The sequence below is a fragment of the Catharus ustulatus genome, chromosome 1, assembly GCF_009819885.2.
Source record: "Catharus ustulatus isolate bCatUst1 chromosome 1, bCatUst1.pri.v2, whole genome shotgun sequence".
NCBI lineage: Eukaryota > Metazoa > Chordata > Aves > Passeriformes > Turdidae > Catharus > Catharus ustulatus.
Window position 1 is genome coordinate 156,610,134 of NC_046221.1, and position 26,563 is coordinate 156,636,696.

Genomic DNA, 26,563 nt, shown 5'->3' on the forward strand with positions numbered 1-26,563 from the left:
ATAATAACTTCAGTTTACTCTGACTCTCTGAGGATCTGAGCAGTCTGAACAGTGCTATTTTCTGATATATTATCAGAATAAAAGAAACTGTGGTTTTCATGCAGAATAATGAAAGAAATAGGCCATGGGTAAAACAGAAATGAAATATTGCAGAAAATAGTGGTATATAGAAGATATTAATGCAGCAGATTTATTCCAGGTATGGAGTAGCTAATACTCTTCACCTCAGTTCCACTAGGTAACATGGAAAAAGGCACCGAAATTTTTAAAGCTCAAGTAGCCAGCAAACTCGTGCAATCAGGCAGGATAACATAGATTGCAATTTTGAATTGAGTTCTGTTTCTTTTTAAAGAAAACATCACCACACAGAGATAAATGTTGGGAGACACATCACTGTCTTAACAAGACAATGGATAACTTATGGCTGATGAAGCCTTGGTAGTTAGGGAAGACAGGCTGTGAGAGACAAGCTTCTAATGGATTGAATATAAAAAGAAAAAAAAAATTAGCAACAAACAATTTCACCCTGTAAAAAGCTGTCCTAAGAACAAAAGAGAAGATTCATTAGCACACAACACAATGTGCTAAAAGATGTGAAAGCAGGAAGAGGACAGGTATAACAGAGATAAGGGTATACTGGATTTGGCATCACCCACGTTCAGAGCAATAAAAGAGGTATGTGGGAGGACCAGATGCATCAAGGTTTGTAATACACATTGATTGTCCCAGCATCAGAGAAGGCAGTCACAAAGTGCTCAAAGCAAACCACTTTTGTAAGTATACTAGACAGGAACATAGGAAATTAAAGAGCGTGCAATTTTGCAAAAGCTCCTAGCAGAGGAGTTTAGCAATAGTACAACATTCCTTTATAGTTACAGTATAAGATCAAGAAAGGAGTACTAAAAGAAGTATTTATATTCAAATATGACACAAGAGTAAAAGACTACCCAGAAAAAGTTTTTTTGCCATGATAATGATATCTTTTGCATCCTTAGAACTATAGGAAGTGTGTATTAGCAAGTACATAATAGAAAATGACAAAATCTAGATTTTTAAAGAAATACTTGTACAAAACAAATAACAGGCTGTAAAATCATTGCACTTTATTCAAAACAAGATTGGAAAAGACTCTTTTAATATGGCAAAATGCTTCAGAGCAGACAATACAAATTTCATCAAGATGCCTACAGGCACATCATATGACCAAGGCACACGTGTGTGCAGCTCCAGGACTATGAGCACTGCTACAACTGCCATTAGCAAAGTATCTAGAGAAAAGAAAAAAAACCTTCAGAAGATGGCATACTGGAATATAATGACAAAGGTGGTGAGCTCACTGCAAAGTATTGACTCAATTACTGCACTAGAAATCGGAGAGACTGTTCTGATACAGTGTGTTAGCCTTTATGACCTAGAAAGAAAGTAAAGTGGAATGGTAAAATTTACCTGTTTCAGATGATGTAATCGTTTTGCTCTCATACATTCTATGTACTGTGTTCTACTTTAACTTGGCTGATCACCTTGATTAGGCCCAAAAAAAGCCCTAACTTTTAACTGAGGCAAAAAGTATAAAAGAGAAAGATGTGAATTTTTAGAGAACAGCTTTTGAAAACAATTTGTCATGGATGCTTTGATATGAAAGTACACTCTTATTTTGTTTTGGGATTTTTTTTTCATATTTTAAAACACATGCAAGCTTAAAAAAAAAAAGAAAAAGAAAAAGAAAAAAGCCATAGGAATATTGGAGAAAGGAGTGCAATGATACTTTTGCCATGCCTAATAGAAATTGGCAAGTAACACACTATAATATTAAGGAAGCTAGAACCCACTTAGCAACATGCTAGTCAGAACTGTGGTGAGTCACATCAATCACTAAATGTGGTATTTGTGACAAACTATTTCCACAAACAGACCCTGCTTCTACAGGTCTTCAGCTGCACAGTTAAGTGAGTTGAAGTCTCAAATAAATAATGATTCTGTAGATTCTGTAACAATCTGTTGGGGTCTGAGATTTAAATCAGGAGGCAAGACTGACATTAGAGGCATGTAAAGTCTACCACAGAATTGGAAATTATCTCAGCAGGGTGACAGCCTGTGAGTGCAGTGTCTTCTGTATCTGGAGTGAGAGTGCTGTGTCTACAGGCTCCCCTTGATCAGGTGCCTTGCAGTAAATCCCAACCACAAGGTTGATTTTCCCTACATTACTGTCCACTCTGGGTTTTCTCCTGTGACAAGTGTTCCATCTATTCAATGATCACACCAAGCTGTTACTAACTGTGCTTGTATCCCACAAAGCCAGCCCTGTTCTGGGCTGCACCCAGTGGGCAGCACAGTGAGAGAGGCGATTCTGCCCCTCTGCCCTGCTCTCATGAGACCCCAGCTGCAGTGCTGCATCCAGCTCTGGCCTCCTCCGGACAGGAAGGATATGGATCTATTGGAGCAGATCCAGAGGAGGCCACAAAGATGGTCAGAGGTCTGGAACACCTCCCCTGTGAACACAGGTTGAGTGAGTTGGGACAGCTCAGCCTGCAGAAGAGATGGTTCTGAGGAGACCTTGTAGCAACATTTTGGTACTTAAAGGGGGCTTACAAGAAAGATGGGAACACACATTTTACCAAGAGATGTTGTGATAGGACAAGAGGTAATGGTTTTAAAGTAAAAGATCGTAGACTCAGACTAGGTATAAATAAATTCTTTACAATGAGTGTGGTGAAACACTAGACCAGAGGGGTGATAGATGTCTCATCCTTGAAAACATTCAAGGTCAGTTTTGATGGGGATCTGAGTAACTTGAGCTAGTTGAAGATGTTCCAGCTCATTGTAGGAGCAGAGTTGGACTAGATGACCCAAACCCAAAGCATTCAATGATTCCATGGAAATGGCAAATATTTAGTTGTACTTGCAATACTTGGAACAAAGAACTTAACAGTGAAATTACTGCTTGTAATCACTGCTTGTTATGTTGACCCAACAAATAATGAAAATATAAATTGGTTAATGTGTACAGAATCCATATTCCAGAGAAAGGGCACAGCTCAGTTTCTGCCCCTTTACACATGGTGCCCTTACATCCTGTTGGTACAAGAAAGTGAACCTCACTCCTGAGAGAGAAGACACCAACACATCCTAATGCTTCCAGCACATATGAATATTAGTTTTAGCACCTACAACTTTAGCTCATATAGACAGGCACACTGTCAGGTCAGATAAATGGTGCTTAAAAAGGAGCAGAGGATATTAGTCTGACATGGTTCCTGACTGACGCCCACCTACCAAACTAACTTCCTGAGACTACCACATGCATTTAACAGCAAAGCAGATGTACTGTTAGAGAGAAAACACATTTAAGTAATGAGTTAAAAGTTTGGACTCATGGCTTTTCAATATTCATGAATCCTACAGCAAATAATTACTGGGCAGCTCCTTGAGCAGGCTGCTTTTCAAGCTTTGCATAGATTTCAGCAGTAAGAAAGCACTCAGTCCTTAAGAAGGTGGTGTTTCCTGCCTTTCCTCGACAGTAAAAGTGATTCTCAGAAGGCTTTTCCCAGCTAACCACATCCTGGGCTGCTTTCTAGGGCCCAAGGTTCATCATTTCCCATCCTTTCTGCCCTCGTCTTATTTTATTGCATCCCAGTGAATTTCATTGGAGAAAACAATATCCTGCACTTGTTATGTGCAGGTTTGAGTTTGAACAACAGGGTACAAAGTGGATAATTTTATAATTCCTATATTATTACAGACTTGGAGGGAACCAAGTCTTCACACTTCCAGTAAGTCTTTCCCTGTTGAAAGCCCGAGGGAATTGGCATAACTTGGGAAGAAATACTGTGGTTTCTTGAAACACCAAATGTTTATTTAATCAGTTACCAGGGAGAATACGACTCTTTCCAAGAAAGGTGCGTTGTGTTTTACACAATTTGCAGTAACATAGCTACCTTTCTGTCCTGCATGTCTTAGTACGACTTTAAGTACACTCAGGCTTAACTGGCAAAATAGAGATTTTTTTGCCCAAGGTCACTCAAGAAAGATTACACTCCTACATATTGTTCTGTGTCAGAGTTGTATGTGCCTGCCTGTTTCACAACAGATGGCTGCATTTCAGTGCTTTTATATAGAAGATGTATATGGAAGGTTGGAAAAAACATTTGTTTTAATTCAACTTCTTCCAGCTGCTTGTATGCTTTACTTGTGTCAATTGAGCTTGATGTCATGCAAAATAAATTTTTAAATAGAACTTTGCAAATTTTTTTCTGTGTGTTCTGGATCAAGATTTATTTGGAATGGTTGTACAGAGAGGATAAATTGAGTATGTTTCATGTTGTAACATATCAGACATTGCTTCACGAGGTATTGAAATCTGTGAAATACAACAAGGAATAAAATACCTTAAAATATATTCTTTTGGTTTTCAGGGTGAAAGAGCACTTGCAGTTCTGAGAAGGGAGCCTTAACCTGTGCTTCCAAGCTTTGAGTGAACATTTCTCATGCTGGTTTACCTTTTCAGAGTTTTTTTTCCTTCCTGTATTGCAAGGATATGAATAAGATACATTGCAGATTTTTCCCCCATGAAATACAAAAGTAAACATATGTTTATTCAATTCACAAATTTATATAAGACTATTTTCAGTGATCTTTTAAGTGTAGATCATCAAAGTTTCTTATTGCCTTTTCCAATAAACGTTGATTTAAAATGCTACTTTATGGGTTTGGCTGCAGTGATTTAGTAATTTCCCTCTGCTTTGCCCTTGTGCTGTGTGACAGAGAAGAGCTGCTCTGGTTCCTCCGGGCTTCTGTCACCCAAGATTCATTGATGAGACACCTAAGGACTAATAAAGAAGAGATGTAAAGCCTCAAAGCTAAAGAACAGAGTGAATCATGACCCAGTATAACAAATGCATCCTCGGAAAAAGTAGGAAAACAGGTTTGAGCAAGGTCTTCTAAACTTTGTTTCTCTTTCCTGTTTTAGAGCAAGGTGAATCCCAAATCCTCATATCTGGGCAACTCATCAGAAATACAGGTTTCTGGCTGGTATTTATGAAATTGTTTGTATTACTAGAGGGGCACGTACAGAACGCTGGATAGAGGACAGCGCTGTTTGAGGGAGGGGAAAAATAAAATAAAATCAAATCGCGTTTGCACTCCTTTCACCACAAGATCTGCCTTTCTCCATAACATCTGACAAGGACGAAAAGGACGCCGTCCACGAATTCCCGACCCCTCTCACAGATCCTACGGCCCTGGCTAGGGCCTCGAAGGGAACTCGTGTGTCGGAAGGGTCGCTGTGGGTCTCAGGGGCTCTATGATTCTCCCCGGTCCAGGCACAGCGCAGCCCTCGCTCCGCTCCGGGCGCGGAGCCGCTCTGGGAGCGCTCCCTCAGCACCGGCCCCTCACCGACGCCGGGAGGCGGGGCCAGCAGCAGCGACCAATGAGAAGCTGCGACTCGGCCCTGATTGACAGGCCACGCCATCCAATAGGAGCCTTCATTGGAGCAAGGCGCTGACACTGGGGGGGGCTCAGCTGTCCCCGCCCATTGGAGGGAGCTGGGGCGGGGCAGCGCTCCTGGGCGGGGCTAAGGGCCGCGTGGGGGCGTGGTCTGGGGCGGTATATAAACCTGGTGCGGCGCGTTTTCCCCGCTCAGTGGGCGCAGTGTCGCCGGCGGTGGTGTTTGTGTTGCGCGTCTGTACGCAGCGCCCGCCGCCGCCTAGCAATCCCTCTTTTATTGTGTGCGCGGCCCCCATCTCGCCTGGGTCAGCGGCTCCCGGGGCGCGTCTCTTTCCCGTCTTTCCTCTTTGTGCGCTTCCGCAGAGTGATTTGTCCGCGCCGCTTGCCCGCTGAGGGGGGGCGTCCCCCCAGCCCGCGCCCCTTTTTTCCCCCCTCCTGGCCGGGGGCTTGCGGCGCTTCCTTCTGGATGCGTCCCCGCAGCCCCGGGCGGGAGGCGGCCGGGGGGAAGCGCTGCCTCCGAGGATTTATCGCCGCCTGGGACTCGGACCCGCTCCTTCCCCGCGGGCGCACCCGGCGCCCCGGCTCCGCTGCCGCTCCGGGCCGCTGCCATGGACGAGAAGTACCTGCCCGAGCTGATGGCGGAGAAGGACTCGCTGGACCCGTCCTTCACCCACGCCTTGCGGCTGGTCAACCAAGGTGAGGGGCGGCGGGGCGGAGCGGGCGCCTTGTCCCGCGGTGGGGACGGGCCGGAGGGAGCGGCGGGTGCTGAGCCGGAGCTTCCTATCCTTTCTTTTCCTATCGCACCGGGGTTTGCTGTGCTCGGCTCCTGGCGAGGTGCTCGGTGAGGGGCTCGCCCTTGCCTGCTCCGCCTGGCGGGGTTTGTTGTGCTCGGGCTGTCGGTGTTTTCTGGCTGCCGGCGCCTTCCCCTGCCCCTCTGCCATGGGCGCTTTCTTTCCCTGCCATCGCTCACTGCTCCGCTTGTACATCATTCCGAAATGAATGGCTGTGTGACACGGCTGGGTCTGCTGTGCTCGGCTCGGGCTGCCCGTCGATTAAAGCCCCAGAAGGTTTTCCTGTTTTACCCCGTTTCTGAACAATGAACAGCCGATTGTTTACACGCGTGTGAGCCTTCTTAAGAGCGAGCCTGCTGCCGATGGCCTTTCCTAGAAACTTTGGGCTCTGATGTTAAGATGCTAAGGAGCCAACGATACATTTTAGTAAACCTTTAAAAAACACAAAGCATATTTTGCTTTGCAATTATGTAACTCCAAATAATAAATTGCTCCTGCCCCTTCTGCGTCTGTCATATCAGATGTGCTTCAGAGTGCTAGCTTTTTGCTTCAGTGATGCAATACTGACTATAAAAGTCATTCTGTGTGAATTAAAGTAGGATTTAATGTGAGTTCGGAGATACTGTATAATTGGCAGGTGACTTTCAAGTACAGCCCTGGAGAGACAAATGCTCGCTCTTGTGCTTAGGATGCTCAGTGAAATAAGTGATGAACTGATCCTCTAATACACCAAACACAGTGACAGCCAAAATGATTTTGGCTTCAATTGCAATGATTACAAAGCAGTGCTTGGTGTACTTTACATCCTATAACAGGAACAAGTTTAAGTTGATGTGGGTTCTTCTAATGCATTGTAGGTTTTGATGTGTAATAGATGTGAATGGCTGTCTGAGAATCAGAAGGGGAATTGAATTACTGTTGTCTGAAATACTCAGAGTTGGGGGTAGCTGTCACAGTTTCAGCTATGGAATGCATATGATGAGTGAATTGAAGGTCTGTGTCCATGGGTGGTTGGTATTTTGCGTATTTTTCCAAACTTTGAATCTGTAAAAATGTCCCTGTTGATTGCAGGGAAGAGGAGAATTATGTTAAAAAAAGTTATTTGTTGTGTTTGTAAATGAAAAAAGCTGTTAAAAATTGAACTTGATGACTGCAAATTATTGAAGTTCCTGTTCAAGTAGTGAAGAATCTTTATCCAATCTTTATCCAGAGAGTTATAGAAGTATGCAATTTACTATTTTGTAAACCATGTGAAAGGAAGTAAATCTCTCCTTTTGACTGAGTTTGATATTTTTTGAGGTTCTCATTGAAATGATAAATTGGAGGGCTGGAGCTTTTGCCTTTCATCATGGTATCAGCATGTGTATATTCAGCTAAAAACAATTATATTATTAGTGAAAAAACATAGATGAATGTGCATCCAACCTCTGTAATCTAGTAGGTGTCTTGATTTTTTGTTTACTTTGAAGTCTTGGATTATATCTGAAGTGTTTCACATGTTAGAGGTGGGGAAACAAAAGATTGAGGGTGACTAATCAACTGGTTAACTGTAGTTTAAAATGGAAATTTGTATACTATCTGTGTAAAATAGATAGTTTAATTGTTGAATCACCAAAGAACCAGACAAAATGAAGTGACTGTACAATACGGGTGGGAAATAAGACTTCAGGAGGGCACATTATACAAACCCATCCTGCCATGACTAACTTTACCAGAGACTGGTTTTTTCCCCTCAATTGCAAATAATTTTATGCACTTAAATGAACAACAGTTATTAGTGGAAGTGTATATGTAATGATTCTCGATTGGATTTTGTGTGCCAGGTCCACAGAGTATTTTCTCTGTTAGTTCATGTGGAGGCAAATGAAATAGCTTGTCTAATTTTTTGACTGGATTTGTTTATCTTTTAAGTTTAGAATGAAACAGGTTTCCAAATTTGGTTTCTTTTGGGTATCTGTGAGAATGTCTTAGCAAGGGTTTTAAGTGCTTTAAATAACCAGCTTAATTATGTAATAGCATTTTGGTGTCTTAGTGGTATTAAATTTGCTATCTGTATTTACTTACATTGAAATACTGTACATCAGCTGGCTTTCTTCAGAAACTCAAGACTAATTTGTATGAGTTGTATGGATCAAGTAGAATCCTTCTGAGATGCTGAAGTAGTTCAGGTGTGTTTATTCTTAGACAGTAGAGCCAAATTGCAAACAAATTTCCAGTCATGTTGAAATTTGTTTTCTAGGGAAAATCCTGGGTCTAGACTTCTGAAATCTGGTAATTATAGTTGTCAAATGGAAATGGATAAATTTGCATGTTATGCTTATAATTATACATTATGATTTGTGTACACACAAATTACATAATTTTAAATTTAAAAAGTGGAGCTTGACCTGCTTCAAGTTCCTTGGTAGCATTTCAGTTGAAAAAGAATGATGTGGAAATAACTAAGATTCTGTAAGAATATTTTTGTGGGCAGTATTATTAATCTGTCTTTCTGAATTAAGATATGACAGAAATTTCTCTGCCTCAAAACCTTGCTTTGAAAGCACCAAAATCAAATATCAGTATCCTTCAATGTTCCTGCATACTGAGTCATGATTTTTCTTGTTGAGAACTCTGTTCAAGGATTTGACGCCCTATCTCTTTGGGACACAAATACAATATCTATTGCTTAATTTTTGTTTTAAACAGTCATGGAAGCATTCAGTTGCTGCTTAAATTTTGGAGCAGTGGGAATCTTTTCCAGGAGACTAGACTTTATTCCCTGTTCTAATTATGGTGATATATTTGTGTACTTGAACATCGAGCCATTCTAAAAGGGGACTTTTTTTTGCCTGAGAACCATTAGACTTGTTATAGATTGGAAGTAGGCTTATTTGCATGGGTAGTAAGATGGCCATACTAGTAGGATTAATTTGCAGCTGGTACCAGACAATGGGGACTGGAACATATTGTCCAGTTATTAGCTGACAGTAAGTTCTGTAAATGAAGAACCTTGGGAACAATGAGATTCTGTGAGGAAGAAAGAGATTAGTACATTTGTATTTTTCCTATTTTTAACTGTCATGTGCTCATCTTTATCTGAAAAATATTTGTCTGTGGGAGTATTGGTAGTTCTGAAATCAAGCCTTATTTTGAAGGCTGACTTTGCAGTTGTGGTGGTATGTAAATGTTGGTAAATGTGCAAGTGTAGTGTTGATTGTCATGACTTGGTTCACAAGTGATGCTCTAAAAATACTGAAAGATCCGTGAGAAGTTATTTTACCTTCTTTCACATTTATTTATAGTAGTGATTTAAGATGAGCAGTTTGTGGATGTTGAATGAAGTATGTGAAACTGCAGATGGAAGAAGCTAACTGTAAATAAAACATGGGCATACCAGACACATTTCTAACAGGAGACATGAAAATGGGTGCTTGGCAGTTGTTCGGTTTGTGTAGATAATTAAATGTGTCAATAATGAAAGTTAGGGCTGCTGCCACTGCTGAAAGACAACTCTCTGTGCAGACTGGACCTCTGTAATTCTTCCTTACAAGCTCATTTTAGCTGCTTTGAGATTTGAGGTAATATCTGAAGTTGGCAAGGCTTCCTTTAAAATGTTAATGAGATGATGTACAGGAATACCAAGCCTTCCCATCAGTAGATGGCTGTATGTGCTAACTGTGTGTTGAATGGCTTTCCTGAGCCACATGTCTAGTTGTGATCAGCAGGGGATTGCTGTGTCTTGTGTTGGGAGTTCAATAATCAGAGCTGTACCTCTCTAAATATCAGGGAGAAGGGAGTGTGTGGGAATGTGCTCACTTGCTGCTTTGAGGATGATGTTAGTGGTCTAATTTATTTTTTTTTTCCTCAGCAGAGATGGCTTTGTAGAAATGGTTGAAGTAGGAGCTTAACAATAAATTAAGGTTCCATGTATATTACTGATTTTTGTTGTGGTTTAAGCTGAGCTTGGTTGGTAGGTACTGTGCAGCCACTTGTTCCTTTTCTCCTGGTGGAATCTGGGGAGAATTGAAAAATGATACAGCTTATGGGTTTAATGAATGAAATAAAGTAAGAGATAATAATTATACTGGAAATGAAAAAGAGGATTAAAACCCAAGAGAAACAAGTGATGTATAATAGTTGTTCCCCATCTGCTGACTGGTGCCCAGACTGTCCCTCGAGCAGCAATCAGTGGCTCTGAGTCAACTCCCCCCAGTTTATATACTGGGCATCCATCCTGTGGTGTGGAATATTCCTTTGTCCAGGTCACCTCCCCTGGCCGTGCTCCCTCTGGGCTTCTTGTGCACCTGCTCCCCAGCAGAGTGTGAGACACTGCAAAGTCCTTGATTTGGAGTAAGCACTACTTAGCAACCAAAACATCACTGTCTTGTCAACTCTCCTACTGAATCTGAAGTACAGCACTGTAATGGGCACTAGGAAGAAAATTAACTCTGTCCCAGCCAAAACCAGGACAACCTTCAATAAATCTAAGTATGCAAGGGGTTTTGTTTTTCTTTAATTTATCAAAAATGAATGTGGTTGTGTAGTGGCATCTATATGTTGTAATGCAAGCAAACAGTTTGCCACTGAAACATCCACTTTCCTCTGTGGACAGGTTTCATGGCACAGCACAGACACATGGTGCTGCTCATTCCCAGCCTCTAATGGTATTGAATGTACTGGTGTAACCTCAAACTCTCCTCTTTTGTCATTATAGTAGCAATCACAGAAACAATCCTTGTTCCAAGTGTCCTACTCTTTGAGGATTTCAAAGCACTTCATGAAGGTCATAGGTATTTTGAAAATGAGATGAGACTGTAGAAAGCTGATAGTGTTTGAAAATTATTTGGAGTATTGTATAAAATACAGTAAGTTTTGTGCTCCTCAGATTTATTTGAGACAGCTGGTCACTTTTAGTTGTCATTCTTAGAGGCTAACCAGACATAAACTCTTTGGGTTTTAGTCTGATTACTAGAAGACAGCAGTCTAAGCAAAACATTTTGGTGGAATTGGATGTTTTCCAGGCTAAGTGTGATGAGAAATTTAAATGACAGTAGTGGGAATAAATATGATGTAATGGTTGCACCATCAAACTAGGGAATGCTGGCTTGGGTTCTGTTTCTTAAAGCAGCATGAAAAGTAGTAACCCTTTTAGGGCAGAAAGGATGTTTGAGTCTGTCATCTCAGCTGTCTGTATTTGGTAAAACTTCAGAAGTTCACATTCTTGTTATGGTTGCTCTTTACTTTTATTGCAGTGAAACCGTATTGGAACAGTCAGAGGGCTTCCTAAAAGTTAGATTTCAATCTTACTCTCTTGAAAGGCTTGGGAAGTGGTTTATCAGATATTCCAGTCATGTTAACAGGGCTTCTGCAACAGCCGAAGATAATCATACTTTCTTCACCCCTGGGCTCCTCTGTTCTGAAACCTGACTGAGCCTGGAGCCATTCACTGTGATCACAGTTAGTGTAAAGCTGACTCCTAATTCACTTGCACACCCACTTTGGCAGTCAATGAGAGAGATTGAATTTAAAGGTTTCAAATGCAGGCTGACATGGTTTGTCACTTCCAATCCTTTTTGACACCAGCCATGCAAATTAAAACTGTAACCTTCTGAGTGCTTATTTACTGGGGAAATCAGAAGGTCACAGTGCTGCTCTTCTGGCCTGTGGCTTGTTTGGCTTTCCTTGCATGTACTTAAAATTTGTGTTTGTGACCTTTCTGCCCTCTGACTTTGTTCCTCTCAAGTATAATTAAGAAACAAAAACTTAGGATGCACTTTTGTTTGAAAGAATCGGGTATCAGAGATCAGAGTTGAGAAGCATCTGTAAAGTATTCAGTGTGGTACTACATGACTTTTTAATTACTATTTAGCAGGGTTCAGTAAAAAGCATGTTTAAATAGATTAACTGGTAACTGACATATCTAATATTTTATGGTGAATTAACTGACTGTTCTTAGCTGAGCTCTGCAGGAATCTTGCAAGCTTAATGTTTACATTATTAATACTGTTTTTCAAATAAAAGATAATGAAGGACTGGGCTTCTATACTGCAAAGTAGAATGTCTTGGTAAAGTGGGGTTTTCTACCCTTGAATCCTGGCAAGGCAAGTCTCCCCCATGCCATGGGAGCGGTTTGGTAGGGAATGGTGATAGTTCTGGGAATTATTTTAGAGCCTTCTATTTCTAGCCAGGTGTGATTTTATTTTTTTCCCAGGTGTAATGGTAGCTAGAAAATTAATATCTTTATGGCCTTAAGCTAAAACCATAAGGGCATATGGACTCAGGAATTTAATTTTCTTGTGACATTCTAGTTACAGAAGTCCATATGTCTTAATCTTTGAGGAAATAATGGAAAAAAATACAATGCTTTGCAAGCTTGAGAAGGTCTGTAGGCCTCTTGCTAGTCTGATTGGTGTGTGAAAGATCTTTGGCTTGTGCTTTGAGAGCCTGACAGCCTTCAGGAGTGAATAAAGATGCAAAGAGACCCTTTAAACTGATGGTGAAATGTCTGGCCAAGAAGTACAAATGAAAAAATGCACAATACTTTAGCAATGGGTGCCTAACTCTTAAACCACATATAAGGACCAGTAGCTTTTGTGTGTCTTGATATCTTTGCTTCAAAGTAAGTTGTGTTTATGGACATCTGATCCCTGCTAAATTGTTGAGCTCTTTGAACTCTCAATGATTTGGGCTGCACAGTAACTGTAGGTCAGTTGTTTATGCCATGGAGCAAATTAAAGAGCAGTAATTGGAGAGGTAGCATGAAGAAGCATTGTTAGACTGGCTGATGCATTTTTGTACCTCAACAGCTGAGCAGTGAATGTTTTATTCTTTGTCTGTTTATCCTATCTTAAAATTTTCCTTTGCTTAAATTTTCCTTTTTCATATTTATAACTTATGGTTCTCTTATGTTGTTGTTTTTCTGCATTTTACCTTATTGTCAAGATAAACTTATTAAGAAACTAGGCAGTTAAATGGATTTTCTTTCTATTTTCCATCTCTAGTTGCTATTTGCTGGATGCCTTTCATTTCTTATTTTGATGTGTTTATCAGACTTTTGGCTGCAGGTAGCAACTCAACTTCAACAAAGTTGCAAGGCAGCAAAAAAATGTCAGTTTAATTCTTGTAGATGGTAAATCTTTCACTTTTTTGGCTTGTAGAGGTGTTCTTTTATAGATCTTTATTTTCTGGGAAGAATTTGTTGACAAAGTAATTGGAAACCTAAAAGATTAGAAGTCATTTCAGTAAACCCGTTGTACTTGATACAACAGAAGATTTGTTATAACAACTGCTGCTGTGCTGATCTTGGTATAATGCAGTGACAGTGAAAACCTGAAGTTGCAAATCCTTTGAGGATTTACTGATTTTCTTTGGCTTTAATAATCCATCAGGATTGTTTAAAAGGAATAGTCTGAGGAAGATGCCTTTATGTGGACAAGGAGACTGTCTTAAATACTATGTGCAGTTTCAGACACCACTATACAGGAAAGATATAAAACTATTAGAGGGTGTTCAGAGGAGGACTATGAAGATGAAGGGTCTGGAGGAGAAGCCACTTGAGATGTGGCTGAGGTCACTTGATCTATTCAGCCTGGAGAAGGAGTCTGAGGGGAGACCTCAGTGCAGTCTGCAACATCCTTGTGCAGGGAAGAGGAGCAGCTGGCACTGATCTCTTCTTTTTGCTGACCATGACAGGACCTGAGGGAAAGGCCTGAAGCTGTGCCAGAGGTTTAGGTTGGATATTGAGAGAAGGTTCTACACCAACAGGGTGTTTGGGCACTGGAACAGGCTCCCCAGGGAAGGGGTCACAGCACCAAGCCTGACACAGCTCAAGAAACATCAGGACAGTGCTTTCAGCCACATGATGGGATTCTTGGGCTGGTCTAGTGCAGAGCCAGGAGCTGGACTTCAGTCCTTGTGGGTCCCTTCCAACTCAGGATATTCTAGGATTCTGTGAATCAAAATTACTTCTCCTCTTACTGCTGCTTCATTTGTTGAATGCTTGGAGAGTAAATGTGTCTGTAGCCTTTTACTGCCTCAGGCCATTCAGTAACAGTACTCTGGGAAGCAGATGTGTTTGAAAGTAAAAGGTTTTAGATGTTTTCAGCCAGGGATGAAAATTGTGATTTTCAGATGTAGAAATGGAAGGACTGCTTTTAATGTGATCTTTCTTCCTCTTGTGTGTCCTTTTCTGTTTTCTGATAGTGGAAAGTGATTTTTGTTACTGGTTCACTTTGCTCCATGTCCTAATTAAGTAGAGGAGGTCAAGTACCAATCCTGATGTGTCCCTGGTCAGAAGCCCAGTTTCTGCTCCCTGCAATCACATCTGCAGTATTTGAAGGGTTAAGGAAGCTTTTATTGCCTTTCTTCTGCTATTAAGCAGAAATGCTGTGGTGCCCTCTGTGCCCACTTCAGTGATACAGCTCCATGGGGTAAAGCAGTGAAGTAAAAAAATGACCCTTTCCTTTTCTACCCACCTCCAGATTAATGCTAAATGAATCTCACTTCTGTGAAAGTGAAAGGCACCATGGTTCATGATGTCTGTTTGGTTATTTGTCTTATTGCGTTTAACTGTATCCCGTCTCCCCTCCTGAGCTTGAAGAAAAGCAGATTTTTCTCAGCTGTAGAATCACACTTTGGGTATGATTTTCTTGATCCATTTGTTGAGTCATGAAAGTTCTGGAAGCATTTTTTCACTTTTTAAAATATTCAACTGCTTCTTCACAATTTCCAGCCTATTATTTTAGGCTCAAGAAGTCCTAATTTTGGAGAAACTTGATCACAGATCAATTTTCTGCCTTTCTTAAAAGGGTTCCCCAAAATCTTTGTGGTAAGTAGAGATGTTTCTCAAAGCAAAAGAGTTTGTTCTTGATGATTGATTCAGTTTCTCCATTTAAAGACTGGTTTCTGGAGGAGCTCCACTGCTTCACAGCAGATGATACCTTTAGTCCAAGTTAACACTTGCTCCCTATGTAGAGTTATGCCAGTAATATCCTAGGTGGGATAGTCTGCAAGGTGAAATGCAGCACCTTTCATACCAGATCTTAAGGGCTGGAAAAGACTCTTGTGGTCCAATTTGTCTTGTGTTGCACAGATTGGGCTTAAAGATTCTTTTCGTCTATCATATACCCTTGACCTTTTTATTACACTGTGCATCCATGGTCTGGAAAAATGATTGGGTTTTTATTGGCCTACTGTATAAAAGAATGTAACAAAAGATTTGTCACATTTTAAGGGCTTACTCTATCTGTTTGTGAGACCTTTTTGTTTCTGCAGGCACCTGAGCCTTCACAGAAGCCTGTTAATTCCATGTGAAACAAATGCTGGGAATGATGTAAGTGTAGTCATAAAGTGCTTGTGAGGGTTGTGGTGGTTTTGGCTGGGGTTAATTTTTTTGTTCCTGGTAGCCAATGTGGGGTTGTATTTTGTTTTTTGTGATGAAAACAGAGTTGATAACACAGATGTTTTCATTACTGCTTAGCAGAGCTCACACAGAGACCTTCTCTGCTCCTTCAAGGCCCTTTCTGCTCCTCACCCAACTGGTGAAGAGACTGGAGGGGAACAAGGAGTGGGGTAAAGCACAGCTGGGACAGCTGACCCAAGAGATGTTCCAGACCGTGTGGCATTGTGCCCAGCATATAAAGCTGGGGGGAAGAAGAAAGAGAGAAAGTTTGGAGTGATAGTGTTCATTTTCCCAAATCACCATTATGTGTGATGGAGCTCTGCTTTCCTGGGAATGCCTGAGCACCTGCCTTGCTGTGGCAAGTGGTGAATGAATTCTTCTGCTTTGCTTATGTGCATGGATTTTGCTTTATGTACTATTAAAATGTCTTTATCTCGACCCATGAAGTTGATTGATTAATTTTACCCTTGTGATTTTCTCCCCCATCCTTCTGGGGGGAAGGGAACACCTGTGTGGGGCTCAGCTGCTCGGTGGGGCTGAACCATGACAGAGAACTAATGACCACTGAAGACTTTTGCCAGCCCTGTGTCATCTGTGAATTTGAGGTTCTTGGGCGATTACAGACTATTAATATGGGCACAATTTAGGAAGAGAGAAGCTCTACAGTGGGTTTTTCTACAAGATTCTAATACAGCATTTACATGTAGTGATGCAGAGAGCTCCTGATGATGTAGCTTATGCAGGAAGGCTTTTGAACGCATCTTTGCCAGGCAACTCTGTTATGATCAGGGCACTAGTTATTAGATAAGGTACTGTGTGTGTTTCATTTTGGGGGAGCTGTTTCGGGAGGGCTGTAGAGCGTTTTGGGAATTATTTTTGTGGCGGTGCCGCCCGCGCCGAGCGGTGCCAGGAGGGGGCGACAGCGGCGCGGCCCTGCGGGGCTCCCGGGATATGGGCGTGATCCCATCCCATCCCAGGGACTCCCGGGATATGGGCGTGATGCGATCCCCGGGAGAGTCTGGATATGGGGCGTGATGCGATCCCATCCCCGGGAGAGTCTGGATATGGGGCGTGATCCGATCCCATCCGCGGGGAGAACCGGGATTGGGGCGTGATGCGATCCCATCCGCGGGGAGAACCGGGATTGGGGCGTGATGCGATCCCATCCTCCGGGAGAGCCGGGATATGGGCGTGATGCGATCCCATCCCTCCGGGAGAGCCGGGATATGGGCGTGATGCGATCCCAGCCCCTGGGAGAGCCGGGATTGGGGCGTGATGAGATCCCATTCCCCGGGAGAGCCGGGATCGGGGCTTGGAGGATCAGATGTGATTCCTCCCGGGAGAGGCGAATCGGGTGTGATCCCTCGGGAGGAACAGGGTCGGAGCTCCCGGGATCGGCCGTCTGCCCATCGAGAGCGTCGGGGTCGGGGCTCCTGGGATCGAGAGTGATCCTGGGAGCGGGTGCCAGCCCCTCGGAGAGCGGGATCGGGGGTGGGGGATCGGGTGTGTTCCCCCCCCAGGAGGTCCGGGGTCGGGTGCCAGCCCCTCGGTGAGCGGGCTCTGGGGAATGGGATCGGGTGTGATCCCCCAGGAGGGCCGGGATTGGGTCCAGCCCCTCGGAGAGTGGGATCGGGCGCTGGGTGCCAGCGGGTCTCCCTGTCCCGGCAGCTCGGCAACCAGCTGTGTTCTGTCTGGTGTGCAGCGCAGGGCGCAGCTGTGTCCCTGTCCTCCTGTGACCCCAGCCCGCAGCTCCGCTCCGTCCTCCCCGCCGGGCCATGGGGGAGGGAATGGGAAGAGTAAAAACTTCAGAACTCTGGGTTAAGACAGGCTACCTTAGCAAGCAAGGTACAAGATGCACACACAGTCAGATGAAAACAAGGACTCCATTCACCACCTCCCAGGAGCAGGCAGGGGCTCAACCATCTCCAGAAAGGCAGGATTCCATCACACCTGACAGTGGCTCGAGGATACAAACGCCTCCACTTTGAACATCCCCCCTTCCTTATTCCTCCCACTCTGAATGTCCACCTCTTCCTTCTGCCCCTCGCTCTATATATGGAGGATGGTGTCATTATCATACACGGGGGTGCCTTTAAACTGAAAGAAGAGATGTATGGATTATATATGAGGAAGAAATCCTTCTCTGTGTGCTGAGGCACTGGCACAGGTTGGCCAGAGAAGCTGTGGAAGCCCCATCCCTTGGAGTGTTCTAGGTCAGACTGGATGGGGCTCTGAGCAACCTGGGCTAGGGGAAGGTGTCCCTGCCCATGGCAGGGGTGTGGAACTAGATGGTTTTCAAGGTCACTTCCACCCCAAATGCTTCTATTACCTGAAGTATCTTTGGTCTGGAGTGTTTTCTTAATGTGTACTTGAACTGTTAAGCCTGCTGTCAGTCCAATTTGATATTTTAAAAGAAACTTTCCCAGACTTTTAAACTTCATGCTCTTAGAATATTCCCTTATTATCAGCTGATTAAATAGAGAGTACAGGGAAATCACCATAATGGTGTTTATAAATTATTTATTTATAGATGTACTTACATAGTTTGCAGACCTGAAATAATAGGCCTTGTTTGAAATCCTAAGTAATAGTTCACATAGTTCAAGATAAGGTTAATTAAAAATGCTGATGTGGGTTTCATTCACATAAGTGGCAAGTAGCTGGCTGTGGGATCAGCTCTATGAAGAACTCTAAGCAAATTATCCTTTAGATTAATGCCCTGACAGTGGAAAATGGATGTGACTTGCTTTCTTAACTAGTGGATCATAGTTTCCTTAGACTTCAGTGGTGTGCTGAGCGTTGTGCTAACATAATGTATTTTCTGCCACTGAGTAGGTTGTAGATCCTGAAGGCACCAATCCCTTATTCCTGTTCATGTGTTCAAAGCAATGACCAAAGCTTCCAATGACTGCCTGGCCTATGAGGCTGCTTGCTATGATGCCTTGCATGAGGCTGATGCTGACTATTTATTTAGTTACTCTAGGCAATAGCTAAAGTACTCAGCTTGCTGGATAGCCGCCTGCCTGGTCATTTTTCTGGGGAAAGCAGTGAAATAGATAGGAAATAATTGAATCAAAAGTAGTTTTCTTTCCCACGTGGATGAAGTATAAGACAAAACTGTAGGCTTTTTTTTTTTTTTCCAATTCTTTCAGAATATTTTTCTTAACTTTATATCATTCCACTGGAGTAGTAACTGGCTAGAGCTCAACCCTGTAGCTTGTATTTCAGTGTTTTAGGAGCAACTATTCAGTGTTTCTAAATCTGTGCTAATGATGCTAATCAAGCAGGTATGTCTTGTCAGCATCTGTATGAGGTATTTTTTTGGCTCCTCATTTGGAAAGGTTTCATTGCTGTTATCAAAGCTGAGATTTGAAGCTTTTCTGCAGAGTCATTGGAAAAGAGCTGAGTGGAGGAAATACAGAAAGCATAGTTCCTTTATTCAGGTTTGGTACCTTAAACAAGGCTGTGCATACTGCTAGTAATGGATGTCAAGCTGTGCTGTAATAAAACAAATGTTAGCATTATTTTTCTCTCATTTTATTGCTGACTAATTAGCTGTTTGAGCTGTATCAATTATAGTCAATCAACTTTTTTGTAATAACACCTTTTCCCCTTACAGTATTTCATCCTCAAGACAGCCATCCTGACATGGAAGAAATTTTACGTGTACCTAATTGAAATCCTAACAGAATAGTGAATGCAATTTCAAGCTAAGCCACAAAATGAAGAAATAAGAGCAGATGGTCCCTTCAGAAAAATAGATTAAACAGAATAGATACTCCTGGCCAGCTACATAGTTAATCTAATGCTTCTTGTCAAGGGGTACTGCCAATAGTTATTATGCTAAGGTATAGTAAAAGCTGTATGAATTCAGTGAAAAAAAAAAAGCTTTTCTTCATTCCCAACTCTTTCTGATAATTTAGTGCTATATTTGTATTTTAAAAGTTACTAAAGTATGAGTAGTAACTTATTAAATTAGTTGTGCCTTACTTTAGAAAGGGTTACTGCAAAAAGAGCAGCTCTGGGAGTGTAGTTCCATTTATGATCAACGAAAATTCATTGTAGCATTTCTGGTATTTTCTGGCTCTGTGACACACTGATGATTGAGTCTTTAAACCCACATGACAGGTTTGGTAGAGGGATTTGTGAATGTGTCTCTCCTGTCTGCACGAGAAAGAGCTGATATTCCCCGTGGTTAAATGTTCTTCTCAGATGTGTTAGTGGACAGTCAGATTTTTCAGTTCAGTGGAACACCTTTATTTCTTGGATGTATGCAAAATAACACATTCCAGCCTGTTTAGGTGGTTATTCTGTATGTGACTGGCCATGCCATTCCTGCACTTGCTCTAAGGTCAATGAACTCAGATGGGGAAGTGAGATTTGAAACTTAGTAGCACATGACCCTTTCTCTAGGAAGACTTGGTGCACAAGTATCCATTGCAACTGTTTGAGTTTCTTCCCAAATGCAATTTTTTATTTTGTTTCTGTCTAGTAGCAAGGAGCAATAGAAAAATCTACCCTATTGATTGGTTACTGCTGTCTCAGCTGTCTTTCATCTTTTAAGTACCCAGACTCTAAATTTTTTAAGCAGCTGTATTTTTTTCAAATGCATTCCCTTTGTCCTCTGCCACATCTAGAAGATAACTTCATTCTGTACTTTTGGAAAATGGAGCATCAACATTTTCTTTCCCATATAAAAGCAATTTAAGCATCACTGAATCAAGAAGTAATGGCACCTCAGGTAGTTTGCGTTGGCACTTTTCTTATTGTTTCTTGGCAGGCAGAAGTGATGAAGGAGCAGAAACTTGAATATATGGGGCTGTGAAGGCAGGTGGGGGACATGCAGGCCAGGTGTCTGGTTAGAAGCAGCTCCTGCAGGCTCCCAGCACTGCTGTTAAAAATATGACCAGTTTTATTTTTGCTGTCTCACCTTGAATGTAGGTGAACTTCCCAGGCTGTGAATTGTTCCACTGCACTTAGAGGTGTCAGCTGCCTTGTGCCTGTGACACTTTGTAGTAGCTGCTTTTCAGTGTAGAACCTGTAGAAACACACTGAAATCTGCTGTTTAAACTATTGACTACAGCAATTACTCCCCTAAGAGCACACCTTCTCATCGCTGGGAAAAAATTGTGTTCAGTGAAAGAAGACATTTTGAAATTAACTGGATTAAAACTAAAGCAGTAACAAGAAAAGTTAATTTATGAAATAACTGTGTGACATAATTTGGCTGCAGTAGAAGTCAGGCATCATATTTTGGATTTCTGCATAAGCATTTGATTTTAAACTATCTTCAAAGCAAATTAGACAAAATAATTTGCAATGTCTTGACTTCTGAATAGTTGCATAGAGATGCACTTTTCCTGATTCATGCAGCTATATCATAACCATGTCTGTTGGAAAGAAACTTGCAGCATTAAGAATACTTTTTACCAAAGAAAGATACTTTTTGTAAACAATTTTTCTAACCCAAAATACAACTTAATTCAGAAGGAACTGCTTAGTTCTGTTTAAGGTAAACATGAAGACACTTTCTTTAGAGAAAGGCTTTGAGTCAGAGCTGTTTCTTATGGCAAGTAAACCCATACCATAAATGCTACTAAAACTGCAGTATATTTTAGCTTTGTAAGGTGTGTTTCCAGAAAAGCTTATTGTATAAGTTGGTAGTTACTTCAGATATTTTTGCAGGCATAAAACATGGTCGGTTGCATTTTTTCTTAGATTTGGAAAGATGAATAATGTTCGATTAGGTGAAGGCTAAAAATACTAGTTTAAGGAAAAAAACCAAAAACTATTCTTAGATGCCATGGGAGTTGGAAGATTACCTTCCTCAGGGAAGGTGCTGCATGGACAGGTATGTGGTCCTACAGAGAAGATTTATTGCAGCTGTAGGTGTGGCTGCTTTCGTGCAGAAACTGGCCTGTTAAAAGATGTTTGGTCCTTTCCTTATGATTTGCAGCTGGATTGAGTCCATAAGATGGACTCCCAAGCTTTACAACACTTGTAGAGGAGTCTTATCTCGTTCTACAATTCTGTGAAGTGGTTCAACTAATTTAATGAAAATAAGTTTAATAGCATAATATTTGGGGGAAAAAATTGAATTTGGTAGCAATATGCATTAATTCTGTGTAATATGTGTCTTCCTACACAGAAAATAATTTTGAGTTGCCTGCTATTGAGCATGTGGAAGGGATAGTAATTAATGTTATCCCTCTACTAGTTAATTTTTAACTTGGCTGCTGGAAGTTTATAACATCCAATTTATGTTGAAACTCATACATAAAATCACCACACAAATTTCTTTAAGCTGCACTTTCCCATAGAGCAGTAGATGTGCAACCTGCCTTTATATGTTTTTCCTGGCAAGTTACATTACTGCAGCCCAGGACTGTAATGGGTGGCAAAAATAAAAGTACTGCCTACAATAATTTTGTCAAAAGTGGTACTTTGCCTCTTGTCTGCTGCAGTGGAAGTGATGGAAGGAATTCCTTCTGAGGGAATCATGAAGTGGTTTGGGTTGGAAGGACCTTAAAGGTCATCTAGCTCCAATCCCCCCCTGCCATGGGCAGGGACACCTTCCAGAGGACCAGCTTGCTCAAAATCCCATCCAACCTGGCTTGGAGGTTAGAGGATTAGGGTTGTGTTAACCTAATCCAGGATGGGGTGTTGGAATTAGTCTCTTTTCTTTTACATGTGCCAACTAATGTCCATAGGTTTGTTTCCTACGTCTGTGGATCAGAATGTACAAATGCTTTAGGATGCTTTAGGTTGTTACCTTTTCATAAACATCATGAAAGCATTTTTAAAATTTGTGATTTTTTTTATTGTTTTAAAGAGTAATATACTACTAATTTATTTTATGACCCATGACATCCACCTGTTTTTATGGTTTTGTGTTCTTTCTTTACAAGATTACTTTTTAACAGCTTACTTACACATCAATGGTTTGTGCTTTAGTAAACAAAGTTTCAGCCATGGAAGTTTCAGGATTCTGAGAAATTTACATCAAAGGAGCAGGAAGCTTGTGTTAAAAATCAGCAAGATGAGAAAATTTCGAACAGTAGGTTGGAACAAGAGGCTATACATGAAGGTTACTCCAGTGTACACTGTTTTCAGTGGTTCATCTTTTAGAGGCTCTAAGCAGTGTTTGCATTCACTTTGAGTTCACTTGATCAGTGCATTGCCACAGAATATATAGATGTTTTTTTATCAATTCTGCAGTAAGATTGAGGTTATTATTGTTGGTAGAGCTTATGTAGAATCAGTGGGTGTGAGTTTAAGTCATAGCAGTGTCTGGTGCTAACTCTGAGTTTCACTGAATTAAATATAAGAATTTAAAAACACTATAGATACTTGCAATAGCTTTATCTCTGTTCCTTTCCCTAACTCTGTGTGAAATATGGACAGTGACAAGTTTTTATTGGACAGAAAATGCATTTTGGACAATGTGGCGTTCTGGGGAAGAGCTGCATGCTGTGTGCATTTTCAGCCATGCACAATGGAGAGGGAAAACAAAGGACTGCTGTACCCTGGCTCTGTCCTTATCAGTTTCTCTGGACTGTTTTAGCATTCCTATGATGAATGAATAGCATTAATTTCTGCTGTGCTTTCAGGTAACAAATCATGGCTTTCTATGTTCCAATATTTCATGAGAAATAAATCTTGGGCTGGGGGAAGAATTTATTAGAACTAGTATTTTTTAAAAAGTACCAAAGATGGAACAAATCTTTTCTTCAAAAAAATTCAAAACAGCAGAAATCAAGACACTTGGTAAAACTTGCATGAGAGGAAGGATCACCACTTCCAAAGTGCTGGCAGTGCTGTTCTGGTGCAGCCCAGGTGCTGGTGGCCCTTGCAAGTGCACCTTCCTGGCTGGTGCTCAGCTTGTTTGAGCTGCAGGTCCTGTTCTGCAAAGCTGATTTCTGGATGTTTGGTTTCCAGGCCATTCTTGTGCATGGGGTTATTCTTCCACAGGCACAGGGCTCTACACTTCCCTTTGAACTGCATGGGACTGCTGTCAGTCTTTTCCTCCACCTCTTTGAGGCACCTCTGAGTGTCATCACAACCCTCTGGTGTTTGAATTGCTCCCAGTTTTCTGTAATGTGTAAAGCTGCTGAAACTGCACTCTGTGCCATCAGCCAGGGCTTTGATGAAGATGTTAAATATCATTGACCCTCAGAGCTCACCACTGATGTCTGGCCTGGTTGTGATGCCCCTGACAGAGTCCTTTGAGCCAGGCAGATCAGTTTTCAGTCCAGCTCAAGGTCCATGTCTCTATCCTGTGCCTTGTCAGTCCATGTGAGGGGTGTGGGAGGCTTTTCAAAAGCCCTACTACAGATGGGGTGGACAAACCAGCTCTTATCTTATCTCATCTCATCTCATACTATTCATAGCTGTTTAATACTTGTGACTTCCCTGCCATAAATTTGTGCAAACTGCTCTCATCTTGTCCTTCTATGCTTGCAAATGGTTTTCAAGAGCTGTTTATTGCATCACCTTCCAAGAGATCAAGGTGATTTTTACCATGCTATGGTGCCCCAGATCCTGCTCCCTGCTCTTGAAGATAGGACCATGACCTTACAAAAACAGTGCCCTGTTGATGACATCAGCCAGCTCCCTCAGTATTTGTGGATGTTTCATGAAACTTCTGCTTTAGTGGTGATTTCAAGTAAGTTGTGACTTACAGAAGGAGTGAGTTGTGTTTTACTGGTATTAATCAGTGGGCAATGATACATTACTGAAGTAAGGCTTGCCAGAGTGTGAGGCTCTGTCCTGGCCTCTGTCATTGGGATGGAGGCTCCTGGCAAAGCTCTAGTTATCTAAAAGTGATTTTTAGAGAAGTAGAAGTTAACACTACTTTGTCTTGCTGATAACTACATGCATTTTGCATAATGCTAAGGAAACAGCTGTACACTTACTTGTTTAACTATCATTACATGAAACACAGGGATGTGTTTTGTTATCATAGCTATCCTCTAATATTAAATATGGTTTACTTGAATCTGCTTGCAGATTTTTAGATTGCATTTTTTGCCTTAACATGTGGTTTTAATAGTGCTCAAGCCTGTCTGTTGTAAGGCTCAACAGCTGGATGTGCTGTGGCTACTGCTTCACCTTGGCGATAGTTTAAAATGTGATATTTGCATATTGAGAGCTGCAGGTTGTATCCATTTTTCAGTTGAGATGTGACTTACACATTTTCTTGTGAAAGTTGTCAGAGGAGTCACAGAAAGTTTGTAGTACTCTGCAGTGCTAAGTACATGATAAGGAAGAAAGATTATAGGCCCTTCTTGATGTCTCACCAAAATGTCAAGTGAAATCTTGTGTAAGAGCTACCTGGCTGTGTTCACATGCGTAAATGAAAAAGGTGGAACAGCTACCTGTGAGGACTCTTGATAAGGAATATTAACTTCATTTTGCCTGAGTCCTGTGCACCAAGTAGTGTAAGATTCTCTGTGTTTTGGATTTTATTTTTAAGTTACAGAACAAATGAGTTGACTTTTTGTAGCTAGTGGATACCTGACCTTGCTAATTTAAAAAAAAAAAAAATCATGCTTAAAGAAAGAGCTGCAGTAGTTAAATGTACAGTAGGTACAGTAGATAAATAATACAGTTAATTTTAGCATTTTGTTATAAGTCATCTTCACAATGAGATAAATAATTTTCAGTGGAGTAGGTTGAGGATATGGACTGAAGTCTATGTCTACATCTTGTTCTTCCTGAGCAAGACTGATTAAACAGCTATTAATACCTTATACATGATTTTGACAGTTCCTACTGTGGTATTTCCTACGTTACTGCTAATGTTAATCAGTCTAAACAGATTTTAGTGAAGTCATTTTTGATGTGAAGGTAATGGGTGTTCAATTAGTTTTGAATTGCTTGAATAAAAAAGCCCATTCAAAATATTTGTCATATTGGTGACTGAAATGTATTTTGAGATCAGTGCAGATAGTAGTACTTAAACTGTAAAATAGAACTTATAATGCATGTGAATGCAATTTAAATAAAGATTGGTTTGAGTCCTTCAACAGGGATATTATTATTAATTTGAAGATTCTGAATACTGTAGACATCGTTCTAGCATGAACTGCTTATTTTATTGTAAATTGAAATTAGATTCATTGTCAGTTGCTTTTACAAAATTAAGGTGGCATATGAAAGACAGTTATTCGGAATTCAACTTTTGTAATAATGTGCATTAGATGAAACAAATTAGTGTGGGTTTTTTATGCACAGTTCATAATCTTAATGCATTACTTTCTATGCCAGTTCAGAATTAGGGCCTATTATGGATGCTAAACTTGCGATTTTTAAAAGATTAAAATGTTGAATGAGGCGAATAGGTAAAGTTTTCTGAGGGTGTTAAAGGAGTGGGAGTGGGTGCAGTTATAGATCAACAGCATTAAAAATTGAAAATTCTATTACATTTTTTATTTGTGTTTTAGAACCCATTCTGGATGAGTCTAAATGTTGCTATTACACATATATTTCGTTTCCTTATTTTAAGTATTTTGAGGCTGTTTTTGTTTGCTTGATTACTTTAATTCTCTAATTTTCCCCCTTTTTTAATGAAGATACACTAATTAGTATTTACTTGGGAAATATCTTGGAGGCTGGAAAAAGGGGTATTTGTCTAAGCATTTGCTCATATCAGATGATGTTTAGTTGCTGAACTTAATTGTGTTTTTCTGGGGGATTGGGATGATATATACAATTGAAATTGGGAAATTCTGCATTTTTTTGGTGAATATCTACACAGAGAAACTGCTTTGAAGCAGACTAGACTGTGCTAGGTGTGTTTCAAGATACTCAGAAGTAGGAGGCCAACTTCTTCTAGTTTATAGCAAAAATTGGGAAGGTTGTCCAGCTTCATGCTGATCAAGAGGACAGGGAGTGAGTAGTAGGTCTCTCAGAGGCTGTTGTAAGGAAATCTGTGGGGTTTATTTCA

The 26,563-nt window shown here is 41.2% G+C and overlaps 1 protein-coding gene across 2 annotated transcripts in view; it reads left to right on the forward strand.

Annotated features, from left to right (window-relative positions):
* The first annotated feature begins 5,666 nt into the window (after positions 1 to 5,666).
* The window catches only part of LOC117001603 (KH domain-containing, RNA-binding, signal transduction-associated protein 3-like), a 96,004-nt gene continuing 75,107 nt past the window's right edge, over positions 5,667 to 26,563 (forward strand). For both annotated transcript variants that reach the window (XM_033070044.2, XM_042779653.1), the window contains exon 1: positions 5,667 to 6,138. In XM_033070044.2, the coding sequence (XP_032925935.1) occupies positions 6,051 to 6,138 (88 nt within the window). In that variant the 5' untranslated portion in view covers positions 5,667 to 6,050. The remainder of the gene's footprint in view (positions 6,139 to 26,563) is intronic.